Raw genomic sequence first — 20,290 nt, 5'->3', positions numbered from 1 at the left:
GTCCCTTCAGCTGCTATAAAAAAACAAGGTGTCCTAATCAACTGGAACCAGAATTCACCAGTCATTAACAAAGGGTGGTAGAAAGTTATTTTTGCAGGGTCTTAACTACCATTCTCAGTCCTTCAAAACTATAGTATTGCTTTTCATCATAACCACCATATAATTCATAATGACAGATATTTTAGCTGTAACAACATCTGAGGGAATCCTTAAACTGGGGACATTAAAAGGTACCTTAACAAGTTAAATGGGAGTAGTTACAGCCTTGCTGTGTGCACCCAGGCCCGGCACATCCTCACTGTGCACTCAGGCTCAGATACCGCAAGACACAAGAGGATTCTGATGTTAAGTTCTCGCCCCGCCTCACTAGGGAATTAGTGACTTTCCTTTTACCAAAGTAACTCAGTTCAGAAACCTCCTCCCTGGCCTGAAGTTCCCTCCTTCAGTCCTGTGTCCTCTGATCTCTTTTTACACCCAGCACCGTTCCTGTCCAGGCAGTCTATGATGGACGGTATTAGGGCATTTAATGTAATGACCTCAGTACGTATATACTTACCTGGATAGATATTTCTAAGGAGGTGCTTTTTTTCCAGTACACTGGAAAATTCTGACTATAGCGACTCACTGCACTGGCGGGGGGTCTTCTCTTCTGAGTGGCTCTGATCACTGTGTCTTTGAAAGTGCTGTGGGGCTCTATGACCTGTCTCTCCTTATGGTGCCGGGAAGCTTTGCCTCTCCCTCTGGCTTTTGTTAGCAAAGAGCAGTTGATGGGCCGAGTGCAACTGGAAGGCAGCTTCTCCCTGCGGGGCTGGCCCTGGGTCTATGACATTCCCATGTGCCTTTGTCTGCTACCTTCTTGCCTGCAGCCGCTTAACCATTTTCTGCCCGTGTTGATTAAACTGTACTTGTTTCTAGAGCTGGCAAGCAAATAACTACGAAGATTCTGGCTGGCTGCTTACTGATTATTCGTTCTGTCCTAAGTAATGCTGCCTAGTGGTCAGGAGCCTTGGTTGTGGATCTGACCTGCGACTCTCTGGCCTTGAACTAGTTCTTCAAGCCCTTGCTGCCTCAGATTTCTTGTCTGTAAAATGGAACTGATGGTATCACTTACTTCACAGGGTTATCGAGATGATTTAATTAATTAGTTCATATAAAGCACCAACTAATGCCTGATATATAGTAAGCACTCAGTACATATTAGCCATTCACTATTTACCTTCTCAGCAAATATGTGTTGCTTGTGAAACATGTGTAAGAGTTTGCTTGTCAACTTAGCAGCAGGAAGAGTCAGTCATCAGTTGGAGATGGAAAACAGGGAGAATGGCTGCCTGGCCTGAGGAGAGAACCCCAGAAGCAGATCCTGCTTTGTTTAATCAGTGTCCTTAGCTGTCTCATGACTCACCACCACCCATGGCTGGCAGCATGTGGCCCTGTGTTGCTGACCTTGGCCGTTGGTTGAACTGCTTCTGTCAATGCAAAGTAGAGGCTTATACACCAAGTAGACCTCTTTTGAACATAACTTCAGGATTTAATGTTGATCTCTAATTGACAACACTTTTGGAGAGAAAAAAAAATATCTTATGTAACTGTTTAGGGTTCCAGTTCCAGTAGGCATTCAGTAGATATTTGTGAGTGTGTGAGGTTAACTGGTTTCTCAACTGTGTGTACATCATATCGTATAAGTCTCGTTCCATTTGTTTATTCAACATGTGTTTATTGAACACTCTATATATCATGCACTCTTCTAAATACTGGGGTGAACACAACAGGCAGCCCCGTTTGAAGCTTGTATTCATTGGAAGATGCTAGATTGCTGTTTGCTGTGTGTTAGCGCCCCATCCATGCTAACGGCCGCTCCACCCACTCCTTGCGTTTCAAGGCCGAGAAGGACTCTGCCAGCTCGGACCCCTACCTCTGCCTCTCGGACTTCATCGCCCCTCTGCACTCAGGCATCCCCGACTACCTGGGCCTGTTCGCCGTTGCCTGCTTTGGGGTGGAGGAGCTGAGCAAGGCCTATGAGGAGGAGTGTGATGACTACAGCAGCATCATGGTCAAGGCGCTGGGGGACCGGCTGGCCGAGGTAGAACCGTGGTGCCCTGAGGCCAGGGTCCAGGGCTGGGAGCCAGGGACGGGACGGGCATGTGTGTTTATGCATGTGTGTGCTTGAGTGCGTGTGTACTCCTGGCTCTAACAACACGTGTACTCTTAGATCTTGAATTCATGAGTTGCTCTCATGCCTCATCTTTGGGCACAGAGCAGCCTTCAGCAACACTGTAGTTGGAACGGCCCCCAGAGCCTTGATACAATGTTTTCCAGAAGAGCCAGAGAAAAGCCAAACAGATTTCTGATTCAGAGCTTCTAGTTCTGATGGTGAACTCCTCGTTAGATCCCTCATCTTCCTCTGTGGGGTGGGGCAGCCTATGTTGCTGTGGGGGCCACTTCCCTTTTCCCGAGGCCACTGTCACGATCCACCCACCCCTCCTGGCCACCGTAAACCAGAACCTGAGAGTCAGGAGAAAGTTTGAAGGGCCTCAGAGCTCAGATCTTGGACTATGACCTTTCAGAGTCCAGACAGAGACCAAAATTGAGCCCCAGAGCCGCTGGTGACACTACAGATGAGTTGAGACTGTCGGCTGTCACTTGTCCCTCTGCGGATCTTCCCTGCCTGCAGGGCGAGTGGGATAGCAGGCAGGATGGAGGCAGGAGAGGGGCTCCCACCTCTGCCTGAGCTGTGTGTTCCGTGTCCTGGTCCCAGGCCTTCGCTGAGGAGCTGCACGAGCAGGTCCGCAGGGAGCTGTGGGGTTACTCTAGTGGTGAGCAGCTGGCTGTGGCTGACCTGCGGAGACTGCGCTACGAGGGCATCCGGCCGGCGCCCGGCTATCCCAGCCAGCCTGACCACACTGAGAAGCTGACCATGTGGAGGCTGGCGGACGTGGAGCAGCGCACAGGTCAGTGCTGGAGAGGGGCATGAATCTTCCTCAGGTGACACACACAGTAGCGAAGGAGAGGCATGAAGGGGTGACGGGGAAAACATGGAGAGGGGCTTATGGTAAAATCCCCAATCGCGTCTTTCCTCAGTGTGCGTGTGCTGAAGTCGTGTCCAACTCTTTGTGACCCCATGGACTGTAACCTGCTAGGCTTCTCTGTCCATGGGATTCTCCAGGCAAGAATACTGAAATGGGTTGCCATGCCCTTCTCCAGGGAATCTTTCCAACCCAGGGATTGAACCCACATCTCCTGCGGCTCCTGCTCTGGAGGCAGATTCTTTACTACTGAGCCACTGAGGAAGCCCTTTCCTCACTGCTCACAGTCTGTTCTAGCACTTCACCTCCATAACATTATTATTTTCCAACAAGAGGAAAAGAAACAGATTTTAATTTCTGCACATGGAGGTCCTGTAGAAATGGGACCTCTTCCCTCCATATTATCAAGTGGTGGTCTTACATTTCCATCTTTAGGTTTATCAGTTTATTATTTTCCCTTCACCACAACAGATGGGAGCTTAGCTGATTCATACCATCTCACACATCGCCTACCCCATTCCTTAATATATATGTGTTACTGTTTTCAGCCTCTCCACTAGTGAGTGACCTCTGTAACCTCTAGTAAGTAACACACTTCACATCGCTCTGTCCTTCCATTCCTTCCAGGAGCATCCCTGGACTTTGGTCTCACAGAACTCTCATCCTTCCCTTCTGCTCCCTTCCTCTTTATATCTACACTACTGTTAACGCACTGTTAGTGGAGGTCATCAGAAGCGTGCCATCCACGCTGGAGAATCAAAGAATGTAGGTGCACGTGGGGAGCTGTGAGGCTTGTTGAATCTGGGCTGGCAGGCTCAGCACAGGCTCAGGAGCCGGGCGGTGGGGATTTAGGACCCATAAGCCAGCGGGGTGACCTTTGGCAAAGCACTAAACCTTCACACTGCCCTGTTGCCTAGTCCAGAAAGTGAATGGCGTAGGCTAGGTAGCCGTGACGTGGGCTCTTGCTTAGTGGGGCCCAGCTGTCAGTCATCCCTTAGTGACCTTGGCCCCACAGGAGCCTCTGCAGTCCCAGATGGTGTCCTCAACTCCAGGGTTGGGGTCCTTGTTTAGAAGGCCCGGGTGTAGCCTCTGTGACTGATCTTGGAGGGCGGGGGAAGAGTGTACAGTCTTCCAGGCCTCCTCCCCACCCCTGCCCTGGTCACAGGAGATCTGCATGTCCTAAATTTGTTCATCCCCTTGGTGGGAGTTTGCTATACTACTCTGCTCACGGCTTTCATGCCACATCATGTGTCCACCTAAAAGGCACAAGTTCACTCTCACTCACTTGTAAATAAGACTTTATTGGGTGCCAGCAACTGGCAGGCCTGTCTCAGCACTGAATAAATGTGCCTTTTTCCTCATGGTGCTCTCCTCAGGCATTAGGTTAACAGAATCGCTGGCCATGGCACCTGCTTCAGCAGTATCTGGCCTTTACTTCTCCAACTTGAAGTCCAAGTATTTTGCCGTGGGGAAAATTTCCAAGGATCAGGTAAGTTAGCTGTTTCATTGTAGGCGGCATCCCTTGGTGCCTGTCTTGTTTTAAATGGAACTGTTAAAGCTATTTTACATGTGAATGAGAATAAAATGAGAGGCAAAAGATGAAGAAATTTACCCCCACTAATGTCTTGCTTTGGTTTCAACTCATTACTCCAATTCTAGTCCTCCCAGGTATAAATAGACCACCCTCCCCTCCCCTCCCCCTCTCACCCCAGCCAGGCCTCTAAGCACCAGATAGTTACTACATATTGTTTTTCTGCCCAGAGAATAAGGCACTCTAGTGAATAAATAAATATCTGTCTCTGCTTAACTCAATGGATCACTATTAATATTAAGATAAGACGTGGAAAGTACTTAGAGTATCTTAGTGAATGCTGAGCGAACTTTAGTTCAGAAAGTCATATCATTTTGTTTTAACAAACTGCCTTTAATCTTTTGCAGATTGAGGATTATGCTTCGAGGAAGAACATGTCTGTGGCCGAGGTTGAGAAATGGCTTGGACCCATTTTGGGATATGATACAGACTAACTTCTTTTTTTTTTTTTAACCTGTCTGTACTTGGTGATCCTCAGGGAAACAGTCCAAAGTGCCTATTATAATCATAACAGCGCAATGGCCAGGAGCCCATCTGCATCTGGTTGCCCTTTGCACCACTCCAGGGTGCGGACCTTTGGGGGGACCTTATAGAAGACCAGGGTCTGGACTTTGAATAAAGAGCAGCGAGTCAGACTCCAGGGGTGTCCCTGGTCCCTTGGGGACTAGAACAAGCTGGAGATGGAGGTCTTTTGCATTTCAAAGCAAGTCAGACTTTTTTCATTTTTATCCCAGACCTAGGAGGTCACTTCAGTTGAATAGAAAATGTGACCCTTTGGCAGAGTGATGCTGTGAGCAATGGGACATTTAAATCTGAGTGGTTAGAGCTGTTACTCTGACAGGGAAGAAGCATCACTCTGCTCTCTCCCGGAGACCTCCTTTCCTGAATCCTCCAGGAGATGCTTAAAGGCATCCCTTTAGCCAAAGGCACACTCTCTCTGAGGCTTATTAGAGGCGCTCAGGCTGCTTGCCCTAGCGAGTTAAATACAGCATTCTCCAAGCATTTTGTTCTCTCATAATTTCCTATTCCCTCTCCCTGAGGGGGAGGAAGGAGGTAGGCAGAGGCAGCGGCTGCTAAGGGTGGTTAACCCCTGGGTCCTGTTCCAGAGTTGAGCAGGCTCAGCTGCACGTCCTGTGCAGAGTGGGTGGACGGGCAGCCTCACTTCTCAGTTCTTCCTTTTCTGCACTGCCCCAACTCCAAACTTGTACGGTATCGGAACAGCACGTGGACTTGTTCATGGTTAGTGCAGGGAGATGGTTGAGAGCGTGGGCTTTAAGTCAGACACACCCGGATTCAAGTTTCAGCTTTGCCACATGCTTGCTGTATGACGGAGGCAAATTACTTCAGTTCTCTTAACACAATTTTCTCATCTGTAAAATGGGGACAGTGATACTAGTTCCTCTCTTGTGGGCATGAGACGTGGATTAAATGAGAGAACGCATGTAAGGCGGGTAACATGGGTCTGGCATATAGTGAGAGCTTGATAGACAGCAGCTTCTGTGAGGTCTCTAGAGCTCAGCACAGGGTAGGTACTCAAGGAAAGGGAATAAGAGATTGATGGGGTGAAAAGACATTCAGGAAGTGCACGTGGGAATGACTGGTTCCGTATACTAGGTACCCTTTCTGGAACACACTTGAACACAGTGACTGGAGTAAGAAGCTACTTTCTATGTCATTGGCATCATCAGATCTCATTTCCTGTAAGACAGTCCCCTCTCCCCTCGTGGTATAAGCTGGCCTCATCCCAAAGCAGTTACATCAAATATACACTCAGGTATGTTGGAGGTGAAAGGGGGAAAAAGCTTAGCAGTTGATAATCCTATATAACAGCATATACATGTGTTCCTGAAGAGTAACATGGCTTTTCAGGCATCACTGGCCCTTAAAGAGAGAATTATATGCTTTCTTTTAAAAAGAGAATTATATGCTTTCTTTAGGGTCCATTTAATCTGTCCTAGATGCTCAGTTGGAGGACTTATTCCTCTTCCGTAGCAGCTCTGTTACTCTAGGTGTTGGCACATCCTTCTGTATAAGAAAGAATAATCTTTTCCTAATATTTTAATTTATTTTATCTGAATCACACTTGTTAAAAGTTTCCCAGTTTCATTAAATGTTTACCATATCTTTTCTCAACTCATAATGTGACAGAACGGCTTCCTTCATTGTATTGTTGATCTGATCCTGTGATGGATGCCTTTTATCTAAAGACAAAACCAATTTGTTCAAGTTTGAGCCCCTGTATTTTCATTAAAGAATATAGAAGATAGCTTGAGGAAAACCCCTTCTTTAATTTATGTCAGGTGACCTCAAAGGCAGGAAGGTGACCATGCTGTACCCGGAGTCTTTTCTGTGTCTCTGTCATCTAGAACGTCACCTTGTCAGCATCCATGGCTCTCACATCCACTCGCTCACTCTCATCATTCCCCTTAGGGATCCCATGTTTATTTTTCCCTCTAAAGAAGCACTTGTTTGGCAGCTTGCTCACTCTGCTACCTGTGTATGGGATGGAGGCCAATGTATGGGATGATGGTAGAGGTCAGGTCTCATAATGTCCTGTTTCTCCTCTGAGACATTCTGCTATTCCTTCCTTTCACAGCTGGGCTCATTTAGAGACTAGCCTGTCTTCTCTCCATTTTTCTCAGGCTTGTCTTCAACAAGTATCTGAGTGTCTGTTTTACGCCAACCACTTTTTCCCATTCTCTCCTTAACTCAGTGAAGTTAAGTGTTTTTTTTTTTAAAACCCATCTCTTCTGTCATAAATGACCTCTTAATTGTTAGATCTGTTAAGATCTAACATTGGCTATTCTAGTGATTTTTCTTCTCTGGATTTGGGCAATGTTGACCACTTCAGAAATCGTCTTTCCCTGTTTCCTCCTGACTTCACTTTTCTGGTTAACTTTACATGTTTCTTATTTCTTAGCTTCTTTCATAATTTTCTCTTCCTCTATCCATTTAAATCCTAGTCCTCACGATCCCATCACTAGTTACCTTCTTAGTCATGTAGTTTCAGTGGGCAATCTCATCAAACTAGTATCTTTATCCAGACTCCTCTGTCCTGAAGAACATAGCATAGCAAGCATCCAGTATACAAGAGACACCTCAAACCCAGTGCGTCTCAAACCAATATCATCTTACTCTTCTCAAATTCTTGATATATTCAGTAAGGAAGAATTCTACCATCGCTCCAACAGAAACCTCAAACTCACCCCAATTTGCACATAAAAGACACACTTTTAGTTGGGAAGGTGAAATACTTTCCCCAATACCTTAACCAGATGGTTAAGGCGGGCAGTGTTTTAGGTTAAGGCCTGATTTGGGACTTGAAGTATAAAGGTGAAGAAGCAAGGTAGAAACAAGTGAAGAACTGCCTTTGTTCATGAATACTGAAGGTTGTAAGGGTGTCAGATCTCCCCCTTAATTATCTGTAGACTCAACGCCATTTCAAGCAGAAATTCCAACAGAGGTTTGCTGAATGTGATGAGCAGATATTTAAATGTTTGTGGAATGGCAAAGGACTAAGATAGCTGGATGCTTCTAACTATGATGAAGAGGTTGAGGAGACTTACAAGATGGTAAGTTTTATTGTGGAGTCTGTGGTGTATGTGGTGCAGGCGTTCTGAGCAGTGCAGTGAAATGAGGAGCCTGGAAAGTAGCCCATGCATATATACTGACCTCTGAGATATGATGAGATGGCATGGCAGGTCAGTGGGGGACGAAGGGTGACTCCGTAAGTAGTTTTAGAACAACGGTTATTCTTACGGAAAAATGAAGCTCGGTTCACGCCTCACGTCTCACCTAGCAATCAGTCCCAAATACGTTAAGGTCTGAGTTGCAAAAAGCAAATATTTAAATGTTTGCATGAAGAAAAAATTTGTTCCTGTGGGCAGGAACAAATCTCTTGAGACATATGCTAACCATTAAAGATGATTAAGTCAAATATATTCAAACTAGCACTTAGGTTAAGCTAGTAAACAATTTAGTGTAGTAAAAAGACAAACCAAGACTTGATATTTACAATACTGTTAACTGAGAAGGAAGTAGTAAGAAGAATATAGAGAGAATTCCTATTTTTTAAATAATAGGAAACAGACTTCCTCTTCCCAGGATGGTATCTAGAGGCATTCAGGACGGTCCAGCATTTGATTATGCCGCTATAAGCTTTCCTACAATACAGCCTCTTAACAAGACTAGGCTGTCCTTAACCCCTGGTAATAGAATTGTTTACCTTTATACCAAGAAAGTTGGGATAGCACTAAAATCCGCATGTGGTGTGTGCCCAGGCCACCTTCAAGGAGTTTGTGCTGTGAGACCTAAGGTTCTTTATGAGGTGGTCTAAAGCAAAAAGACATGTCAGCCAGGCCTGGTTTTCTGTGTGGATATATGTCTGTTACAGGATCAAGTGCACTTCCCTTACCAAGGAGCAGAAAATCAAGCAGAGAGTCAGAAAGCTAAATTTAAGAAATGAAGCTTTTTTGAGTAATTTTTAAAAACCAAAAAGAAGGAAAAAAAATGAAAAAGACTTGAAGAGGCATTTCACAGAAGAGAAAATACATGGGGCTTATAAATCAATAGAAACCTTGTGAGATACAAATTACTATCACAATGAGCTTGTTAAGTTACATCCATAAGATTTACAAAGTTAAGGAATCTAACAGCACCAGGTGCTAAAGAAGATCGTGTGAGCTCATTTCATGATCTGTAAACAGGCGCCCCTGCTTTAGAAAACAACCACACCTCACCAAGTTGAACATTTGCACACTTTGGACTCTAGCTTATGAGTCCACCTTCCAGCTATGTATCCAGTAAACGCCTGCCTTTGTGTACCAGGAGATATGTACAAAAATGTTTATAGTAACGTCTTCATGATACTTATAACTGGAAAAACTGAAATGCCTTCCTGTCTACAGGACAGCATTTAAGTAAATTAGGTGTATTAACAGTAAGGAATATTATTCTGTAGTAAAAATATAAGTGAATCACAGCTATACCCGACAAGAAAAATGAATCTCTGAAAATATTAAAGAAAAAAAGTCCCAGGATATGATTGAGACTATTTTTATTGAGCTCAGAACCAAGCAAAACCAAAGAGCATCTTCTCAATGCATGTGTAAATGGTAAAACTAAAAGTGTGAAAAAAAAAAAAAAAGATAAGCCAAAACAAACCTCTGAGAGGGAAACAGAGGGAGCAGATATCACGGACACATGGTTAGACGCTGGTTATTAGTAATGCAGGTTTTGGGGTTGTAGGTTTATGGTTATTTATTATGCTTCACAACTAGCTTAATATTACAGAGTTCTGTATGTATTACATATTATAAAAATAATAAAGGAAAGAATGGAATAATAAGCCAGAATGTGGGGTGCTGACTTTGTAGATGTTTTTTATGTGTCAAATATGTTTTTTAAACGAAGGAAGGACAAAGAACACAGCAATGCAAAGGTGGGGGGTGGGAGCTGAGAACTGAGCATCTGTGCCTGTGTCCAGCTAGACCCAAGTGTGGCTCCAGATAAAGGCTTTGAAGGATAATCACTGGTGGTACCCTGTGCACAAGCAGAGAATGTAGACGAGGAGAGAGGCGTTCTGGGCAAATGGGCCCTGACGGCCTAGGACACTTGGACACCTGACTTTGGAATTGGAAGAATGGCTGGGAATCTTCATCACGGAGATGGAGGTGTGGATGGGATGGCATCTGGAGAATCTGAAGAGAAGATGAACTTGATTCTGGGACCAGGGACGAGGGAGAGCCAGTGGAGGAGCCGACATGCAGAGTAAAGGAGACCAGGAGAGGGGGCCACGTCGGGCAAAGCGAAGGAAGAGAGAGTTCAAGATCTGATCACAGAGCCTCTTGCTGCCAAGAGCTCTGGGAACAGGACCCCTCACGCGTGACCCTCGTGGAGCATTTGGAGGGCGCTGTGGGTACCGGGGCACACTGCACTAGGTTGAAGACAATAGGAGGTGAGGCAGGTTACTCCGTTGTCTTAAGAAGATGGGATGGGAAGATAGAATTGAAAGCGTTTAAGATAGAAAAAGGCTTTTATCCTGAGGAGTAAGTACCAGGTAATGCAAAAACAAACAAACAAAAAAGACTATCATCTACCGATCACCAACATTTTAAACCTTGGGGTTATTCCAAAACCTGTCTTTTTTTTCTTTCAAACTTCACATCCAATTCATTCTCACACCCAGATGGTTTTACCCACTAAATATCCATGCCTGGTTTAGTATCATAATTTCTCCTCTGGACCCCCTGCCACAGTCTCTGGGTTAGTTTCCCGGCTTCCTTTAGCTGTAAATGTGAGTGCTCTGATGCTTTATGCCCACACCAATCCTTCTGCCTAAACCAGTCCCCCTCCACCCCTCAGTGTCTCAGACACACGTGTGAAAAAAACCTCCGTGTTCTGACCCTGCTGCACATGCTTCAGCAGCCCTAAACTGCTGCAGTTTCCCCGCCTGTCCTGAAGCAGGTGTCTGCTTGCGTTGTCCCCTCTGCCTGAAATTATCCCACCTTTGAACTTCAGGAAAGCTTCCCAACCCTCTGCTCCCCTCCTCCTTAGAGCTAAGTGAAATGACATCTCGTCTTACCTCCTTACAGCAGGCTGCATATTTCACAGTGTTCTCACGATAGCGATAGTATATGTCTCCACTAGAGTCTGACCCTGCTCTCTGAAGGGCAGGTTTGGAACCTTGTTCATCTATGCCGTGTCTAACAGCTCTTGATTTGTGACAGGTGCTCAGTAAAGTTTGTCTTCCAAGAGTAGCAGATGCTTTCTGGGGGCGGTGGTTTGTCAGGAGAGCAGAGTAAGAAGCTCCTGGAGGGCAGGGGCCATGCCTCTGACTGGGCTCAGAGTACCCAGAGTCTCACTCAGCACCCACCCTGTAGTTTGCTACAGAGTTTTCTAAATGAGCAGAGAGAAGCAGTGATGATTTCTTTTGCTCAGAAGGAGACTGGGACATCAGAGCCCTAGCACCTTCCACACCCAACTTAAATTTTTTTAACTACCAGTAAAGATGGCACACTGGCAGCCCTGCAGGAAAACCGCCTCACTACAGCTTCTTACTATAGATCAGCTCCATGTGTTGTCAGATTGCAGAACAGAAAGTATATTATGATAATGTGTGTGTTTTCAAGAAATGTATGCAGTGAAAATATCCACGAAGATATACAAAATTCTTAAACCTCTCTGGGGGATAGGAAGAAGGGGTGAGGACCTCATGGTTTAGGTATGTCTCACTTTCTGCACTGTTCAAATGTTTACAACGAAGATACTGTAAGAAAGATTAGCTTGGCAACAAAATCCAGCCTGAAATAAATGCTATTTTGACTAATCTGAATGAAAATTTTTTGCATTTAAGTGAATTAGCCCCTAAATTCAGTGTCATTTCTCAACACTTAGAATTTCTATCTGATTTCATTTACATTCTCCCATCTTCAAATGTAACTTTCAAAGATATGTTTTGCCTCATGCCTTGCTTTTAGGTGTTATGATATTCTTTTGGAGACTCACAAAGCAAGCAATCTCTAGAACTATTGTCTAGGAAAGGATTACAGATTAAATGGTTTTTGAGAACCTTGAGAGTAGATATTCCATAAAGTGGAAGAAACAAAAACCAGACAGACCCATGAATGGTATTTATCACAGTTCCTGTCTTCCACCGTGCAGATACGTATGGCAACCTACAGAGTATGGAGCTTGCAGCCACTGAGAAAAGGACTTTGAACTTTTTACAAGTCTGTTTTATTTCTTCCAGAAAGAAACCAGAATAAAGTGACATTTCATTCCAGATTATCTGAAAGAATTCCAATAGTTACTTCTCTTTAATCATGAGATATTATCCTTTTATAGAAAAGAAGGCTGGAACTTCCTTGGTGGTCTAGTGGTTGGGACCCCATGTTTTCAATACAGGAGTCATGGGTTCAGTCCCTGATGAGGGGACTAAGATTCAGTGTGCCATTTGGTGTGGCCAAAAACAAGAATAGGCATTTATTTTGTGCATGTTTTCAATGAAAATATGTGAAATTCAGTTGTCTTGGTGAATAGTGCTAAATATCATTAGTGAAAAATACTTTAAGCTCTGGGAAGACATGGGGACCAAGTGGCAGCAACTCAGACATCTGAGCTGCCACTGCTGAAAACGGGCCCACAAGACAGATAGTAAATGTGTCCAAGGCTTTTGAATCCATTTGTGTCTCCTCTCAATGTATGCAGAATTTATGGATAGTGTTTGGGATGAAAGACTGAGGGAAACTTGGGAGAGATTGATATTAACAAAGGTGAACTCTCCTCAGAGATTAAACATAAAACACCTCAACCTAGAGGAGAAGTATGTTTTATGCAAGCCTTTGATGGTGGAAGGTTGGCTGGGCGATCTTAGCAGAAGCAAAAGAAGGTGATACAGAGGTGGAGCTTTCTATATACGAGGCCTCTCCTGGAGTGTGATGAAAAGATTTCTTCCTCCTAGTGTAAAGCCTTCTAGTGTAAAGTGTAGGATTGTTACATCCTAGAGCAAGATCAGCTGCTTTTCATGGGGGATTTGAAAGAAATCCAAGAACCTGGTGACAGAGGGCTGGTGTTGAAATCTAGAGCAGAGTAATATTGCAAAACTCTATGCTTTTCCTGAACTTTGCTTTAGTTTTGTATAATTTGGCTTCTGAATATGATTGTATTTGAATAATGAATCTAAAAATCTAGACTTTCCTTTTCATTTACTTAAATGCACATATACATGAGTATATGTAAACACAGGAGAACAAAACAGGTTCATTTTTAAATTACATATGCGTGCGTGCTAAGTCACTTCAGTCATGTCCGACTCTTTGCAACCCCGTGGACTGTAGCGTGCCAGGCTCCTCTGTCCATGGGATTCTCCAGACAAGAATACTGGAGTGGGTTTCCATTTCCTTCTTCAGGGGATCTTCCCAACGCAGGGATCGAACCCATGTTATGTCTCCTGCATTGCAGGCAGATTCTTTACCAGCTGAGCCACCAGGGAAGCGCATACTGTAATCTATAAAATTCAGCCAACATAAGCTATATAGTGCACATTAAAACCATTGTCTTTATTTTAACTCTTCTTTAGAATTAATTGCTATTAAGATACTAACCTCAATGTATTTAGAATGAAACTGTAACTATTGCTGTTAAATCAGTGATAAGATTCAAAGGTAACAAATTTATTTTAAAAAGGAAATGTGTGTATAGATCAGTGTCTTTCAAGCCTGTACCCCTTTAAAAGGCACATATTCTCACAGACAACCCCACCCACCCCATCTCCCCTCAGTGTGAGTTATACTAGTTTTATTGATTACAACACTGCTTGCCTGTGTATTGTTATAAAATCAGGGACAAATTCTTCAAGCTTATTTCACCTATACTGGTACAAAACCAGAATAGAACTATACAAATAAGATTACAAAACTTACAATTTTCAAGTTAAAAACAAAAGGAAATGTATGAATGTTATATTCTGCTTTTCTCAGAAGGATCAACTGTCCAAAGTTGATTACGGCATAAAGGACATCATTAACTATAAAGTATATCACTCCAGAGCCCCTGAAGATTTTTGGTTAGCATCTTAAACATTCCTACATGATATAACTAAAATACCATTTTATATTTTAGAAAGTTTAAAAAATAAGGTATTAGGTGTAATTGGCTTAATTTTTCAGTTGTGATACTTTGGCTTAGTGGCATTGCCATTTCAATAAATTTAAAATATTAAGTAAAGAAATGTTTAGCCTGATATGATAGATTGTTGCTGGTATTTGACTCTGCTGAAATGAGCACATCAAGAAAATTTCAAAAGTTCCAGTGAGAAGATTCTTAGTGTCAAAAGTACTTGGTTATTTTAAAAATAACATAACTCTTTACTGAAAAGTAGCAATTAGCTTTGAGACATATCTCAATGGCTTGTCTTATATAAAGCCTTCCATCTGGCCATCATCTGATTTTTCCTAACATTGCTATGGGCAAATACTAACACATGCACTTTAAACCTGTTGAGGAAGCTGAAGGACCAGCTTGGTCTTTAGTAGAACCAAGACTGGTTCTTAGTCTGTAGAATTCTATTTCCCTCCACTGTGCCTTCAAATTAATCATCTTGAATAAAGTTATGAGTCAAATATTAATGAGTGGATACATCCTACCTTCACCCCCCCCCCAAAAAAAAATTGCATTATAGAAGGAAAGAGGTGGGGCATCTCTATACAACTTTTTTTCCCCTATATAAATTTTTGAGTCCATTTCACTTAGCAGAGGGATGAGTTTGGGTAAAACTCTCTTTCATAGTTAGAAAAATGATCAGTAAGGTGAAAATAAAAAACCTAATCCTGCTTCATTTTGTGTGTTATCATCCAACAGACAGATGAGACCAGAGAAAGACCTTGTGAGACTTCTACTTCATGGGCTACGATTAACCATTGTGGGGAAAACGGACAAAACCAAAACTTTACCAGAAAGTTGAAGCATAGGTTTATTATTTATTCTATTAGATAAGGTACTCAGTGAACTTCCTTGATCATTTGTAATAGTTAATGCTGATATCAACCAGATTCTTGGCCTTCCTCAGTCAATAGAAATCGACTAGAGGCCAGACAAGAAATTCAGACAAAGCTTTACTGGGGCTCTGCTGCAGCAATGGGGGAGCAACAGCAAGTAACAGGCTCCCTTGCTCGCTCCGCCTGGGAGTGAGCTGGTTCCTTATGTGGGGTGATGGTAGGGTGTGTCCATGGGTCGGGTCAGAGGGGTGGCTTAGATGGCTTGCCCACCCCTTTGGTGGTGGTGAGTGCAGGGGGCACGTGCCTGCTTTCACTCCTGACACCTGCTTTTGCTCCTGGCTCTTCAGAAGTGGCAGTTATTGGGTGTTTTTTTTTTTTTTTTTGTCTTTTTGTCCATAATTTGCCCCAACTGCATATGCACGCAGTTATTTTTAGTCCCTTATAGTTTCTTTGTATTTTGTTGCTCCAGAAGTAGTTTGTCCAGATGCAACCACTGCATTAAAGTGTCCCAGGTCCCAGCCCATCTCAATGTCAGAACCCAAATTTAGAAATTCTACTAAACACATAGTGGAAAACTTAAATATTTGTTGAATGGATGAGATCATACTAGAGGACTAAACACCAAGAAACCAGCTAGGAAGTGAGAGAAGAAACAAATACTGTGTGATATCACTTATGTGAGGAATCAAAAAAAAAGTAGAATCCTCCCCCCACCCCAGAAAAAGAACAACTTTTCTATAAAAACAGAATTGGATGGTTGTTATCAGGACCTGGGGCTGGGGTGCGGATGGGGTGGGAATTGGGGTAATGTTTAAAAGTAGAAATTTGCAACTAGATAAGTTTTGAAGATCTAAGGCAACACACAGTGATTATAGTCAACCATATGAAAGTGAAAGTGAAGTTGCTCACTCGTGTCCGACTCTTAGCGACCCCATGGACTGCAGCCTACCAGGCTTCTCCATCCATGGGATTTTCCAGGCAAGAGTACTGAAGTGGGTTGCCATTGCCTTCTCTGATAGTCAACCATACTATATTATAAATTTCAGAGTTGCTAAGAGACTAAACATAACTGTTCTCAGCACAGAAATGATAAATATGTGATGTGATAAAGGCCTTAGCTCACTGCTGTAGCAATCATATAACACTATAGAAATGTATCAAACCAACACATTGCACATCTTAAAGTTACACAAGATTATATGTTAATTATATCTTTTTTTAAAAAGCAGCTAGCTCCAGAGAGCTCTTCCAGCATCCAGAGACAGGCTGTACATGACTAGCGCAAAGAAACAAGAGCAGAAAGCAAATCTGCATTCATCAATGACCTTTCCAAAGCCTACAATTCAGTGATCACTGATATCCATAATGATGAGTCGTAAGTATTGTAATATTCCCTCACCCTCCTTCTTCATCATCCAAGACTCATGGAAATCCAGTGGCATTTCAGTATTAGGTACATTTTACCATATGCATTACTATATCTGAAGGCTGGCCCCCCAAGGATGATAGTGTGATTCCTTTCCTTTAAGCAGAAGGTCGATGAAGAGAAATCCTTCCCTCCCCTGTTGTCAGAAAACAGAGTTTATCTTTGTCTGCTCTCATCCTTGGCAGAAGAGCCAGGCCTGACATGGTTTAAACTAGAGAGAGAGGTGCTGAAGTCAGGGAGGTTCACTGGGGTGAATGGGAAGATGGAGAAGGAACGTGGTTACAAAACCAAGGAATGTGTCCTGACAAGGGTGTCAGCTCAGACCCTGGAAGCTGAAGGGGCTGGTGCCTGGCAGGGCTGAGTCACTCAGCACCGCTGGCATTGAGGGGAAGGCAAATGCTAATTTTAGATGGTTTGTATTGAATTTGCAGTAGGCTTTGACTTCAGAAAGCAGAGTAATTATTGGGTTTGATTAAGTGAAAAGTGAGGTTTGACTTTAGATGCCACCCTTAAATTTTGACTCGCAAAGTGTGTGGTGGGGAATGTTAAGATTTCTGGGTGGTGGGAAGCAAGAATGAGTTTTACAAAGGGTTGGGTCATGTAAGTAGCCAATATTTGTGGGCATACTTGAGGGCAGGGAGGAGGGGGGAAAGTAGGAAAGAGTAATGCTCCATTTAAAGCAGAGAAATGCAGTAAGAGTAGAAAGAATTTAGAGGGACAAAGCCTTCTGTAGGAAAAAAGATGTGGGTGCTTATTCTTGTGGGATGGGTATGTGGCCAATCAACTTTGATTTTATGAATACAGGCCACTAGGATGACTCGGGTAAGAATCTGAAAAACCTTGCTTATTTTGTAGATTTAATTGGAACCTTGCTATCAAGGTCCTGCTAAAATTTGCTATAACAGGGGAAAAACCACTTACATCTACCTTGTAAACTTCTCTTCCCATGAGCTCAAACAGTGCTTGTGTTGTTAGAGAAAATGCTGATGGGCAAATTACCTCTCCTTTTGCTTTGGCTGAGATCCCCAAGAGGGAAGATACTTATCTTCATTCAGTCCATTCATCTATTTGTTCATTTATCAAACATTTATTGGGCCAGGTCCTGTTCTAAGGGCTAGGTTGCAATGAGTCAAATTCCCTGGCCTCCTAGAGAGTGACATTCTCTGCAGAGCTTAGAGCAACTATATCAGCAGTACTTTGTATCATTCAGGTTTTGTTTTTATTGGAATATAATTTCTTTACAATGTTGTATTAGATTCTGCTGTACAACATCTTGAATCAGCCATATATATATATACATATATCCCTTCTCTCTTGAGCTTCCCTCCCACCTCCACCCCTCATCCCACCCTTCTGGGACAGAGTTGAGCTCCCTGTATTACACAGCGACATCCCACTAGCTCTTCTGCACATGGTAATGTATATGCTTCAGTGCTACTCTCTTGATTTGTCCCACCTACTCCCTTCCCTGCTTTGTCTGCAAGTCTGTCCTCTATGTCTTTGCCTCTATTCCTGCCTACAAATAGGTTCCCTAGTACCATTTTTCTAGATTTCATATATATGTGTTCATATACGATATTTGTTTTTCTCTTTCTGACTTACTTTACCCTGTTCTAGGTTCATCCACCTCACTTCAACTAACTCAGTTTTGTTCCTTTTGGGGGCTAAGGTGTGGTGCATATATCATTTAAGTTTTGAACACCTTCCACTGCAGATTCAAATATATTATTTTGAGGAATATTCACCACTCATGTTTTTAATTTTTTAATTTTTATTGGGATATAGTTGCTTTATAATGTATTGAATTCTGCTGCACAGTGAAGTGAATCAGCTATATGTTTAAATATATACCCTCTTCTTTGGATTTCCTTCCCATTTAGGTCTCTGCAGAGCATTGAGTAGAGTTTCCTGAGCTATATAATAGGTTCTCATTAGTTGTCTATTATATATATATATATATATATATATAAATATATAAATAGTATATATATGTCAAACATATATATATATGAATAGTGTATATATGTCAAACATATATACATATGTCAATCATATATACAATCATATATCAGGATCCCCTGTCCCTGGGATTCTCCAGAACACTGGAGTGGGTTGCCATTTCCTTCTCTATATGTCAATCACAATCTCCCAATTCACCCCTCCCTCTTACCCTCCTTAGTGTCCATACATTTGTCCTCTACATCTTTGTTTCTATTTCTGCTCTGCAAATAGGTTCATCTGTACTATTTTTCTAGATTCTATATATGTGTATTAATAGTTGACATTTGTTTTTCTCCTTCTGACTTCTTCACACTGTACTACAGTCTCTAGGTCCATCCATGTCTCTGTAACCCATGTTTTTAATTGGCCTCTTTGCCAAGATCTGACTGCAGTTTCTGAATGCAACTCCCAGCAGTTAGGGAACTGTAACCTTCCTTACACTCTGTCACCCTAACCACCTCAAGTTTTAGGCTTCATCATCCAAGCTTGGTTTTATTTCTCCTTGCTTAACCCAGATTGAAATCAGTATGCTGAGTTCGACTGTGGAAAACACTGGTACAATGCCCTGGGGACAGAATTTTTTCTGAACATTAATCTTATTGCTATGCCAGAATCAGATAAGAGGAGTGTGTGCATGTGTGCATCACGTGTGTATAAGCATCACTCTATCTTAGAAGGAAAGGTCTGGGATTAGCAGTGAGCCTACAACAGCTCATTGTCAGCTCAGCATTGCTTTGTGAATACAGGTCCAAGAGCTGCTGTCAAGCTTGGTGTGGTGTGACAGTTCTTCAGTCGTGTCCAAATCTTTGCAACCCCATGGACTGTAGCCTGCCAGGCTCCTCTGTCCATGGGATTCTCCAGGCAAGAATACTGGAGTGGGTTGCCATGCCCTTCTCCAGGGGATCTTCCTGACCCAGGGATCGAACCCTGGTCTCCTACCTTGCTGGCAGATTCTTTACCATTTGAGCCACAGGGAAGCCTGCTATCAAGTTTCCCTTCTCCTTATCTGATGATGGTCTTTGGGGAACAAAAGTGCCCAGACATCTCCCCTTGCAGATGAGCTAGCCACAGTGTTGACAAGTATTTACCAATAAACATCTGCCTTCCAAAGGGAAAGCATTTATTCAACAAACTGCTCTTCAGAGATTTATAGATGCACCGCGCCTTCCTGCCATTGCCCTAAATCACAGCTCCCTTCTTGTCTTCCTCTATTTTTCTTTTCTAAAAATTTGCTTTTTGAGACTTGGTGCGCCAAAACGTCAGTCATTTCATGGTAACATAAATTTGTAAAAGTTCCACCTTACTTTAAAACATCATTTCTGTTCAGTCATTCAAGGATATTTGTGATGAGTAAAATCAACTGAAGAACCCTGGCTTATCACATTAAACCCCTGTGCCCTCACATGCCTGGTAGAGATAAATGCCTCTAACTACCAACTACCTGCTATAAAGTCCCTTGTTGGTGTTGAGGCAGAGTCCAAACATGGGTTGGAAAAGAATTTCCAGACACAGGGCATTTCAGAAGGGAGTGAGTTTATTAAGAACCAAGAGCAGAGATAATGTGTCGCAGGTTGCTGTGAGTGCAGCAGGCTGACCTCCTGACAGACCAGGGAGAGGTGTCGATTTTCATGGGTTAGTAGCCATTTTTTTGGCCTCAAGACAAAGAAAATTCCTGAAGAAGGTTGGCATTAGGTGATAGGTTAGAGCACTCTAGGATGACTATTGGGGTGGGCATTTTTACCTAATTTGGGGT

The 20,290-nt window shown here is 43.0% G+C and overlaps 1 protein-coding gene across 8 annotated transcripts in view; it reads left to right on the top strand.

Moving 5' to 3' along the window:
- Nucleotides 1–9,961, top strand: part of MTR (5-methyltetrahydrofolate-homocysteine methyltransferase) — a 132,546-nt gene extending 122,585 nt beyond the window's left edge. For all 8 annotated transcript variants that reach the window (XM_086382787.1, XM_086382788.1, XM_086382792.1 and 5 more), the window contains 4 exons: nt 1,880–2,080; nt 2,756–2,948; nt 4,400–4,512; nt 4,962–9,961. In XM_086382787.1, the coding sequence (XP_086238913.1) occupies nt 1,880–2,080; nt 2,756–2,948; nt 4,400–4,512; nt 4,962–5,048 (594 nt within the window). In that variant the 3' untranslated portion in view covers nt 5,049–9,961. The remainder of the gene's footprint in view (nt 1–1,879; nt 2,081–2,755; nt 2,949–4,399; nt 4,513–4,961) is intronic.
- The last annotated feature ends 10,329 nt before the right edge of the window (nt 9,962–20,290 follow it).

Source organism: Bos grunniens, chromosome 28, assembly GCF_055505025.1.
Source record: "Bos grunniens cultivar Pamir isolate PY7600 chromosome 28, Bosgru_T2T1.0, whole genome shotgun sequence".
In the NCBI taxonomy this organism is placed as follows: Eukaryota; Metazoa; Chordata; class Mammalia; order Artiodactyla; family Bovidae; genus Bos; species Bos grunniens.
Note: the sequence above shows the minus strand (reverse complement) of the source record. Positions and strands in the feature narration are given on the sequence as shown.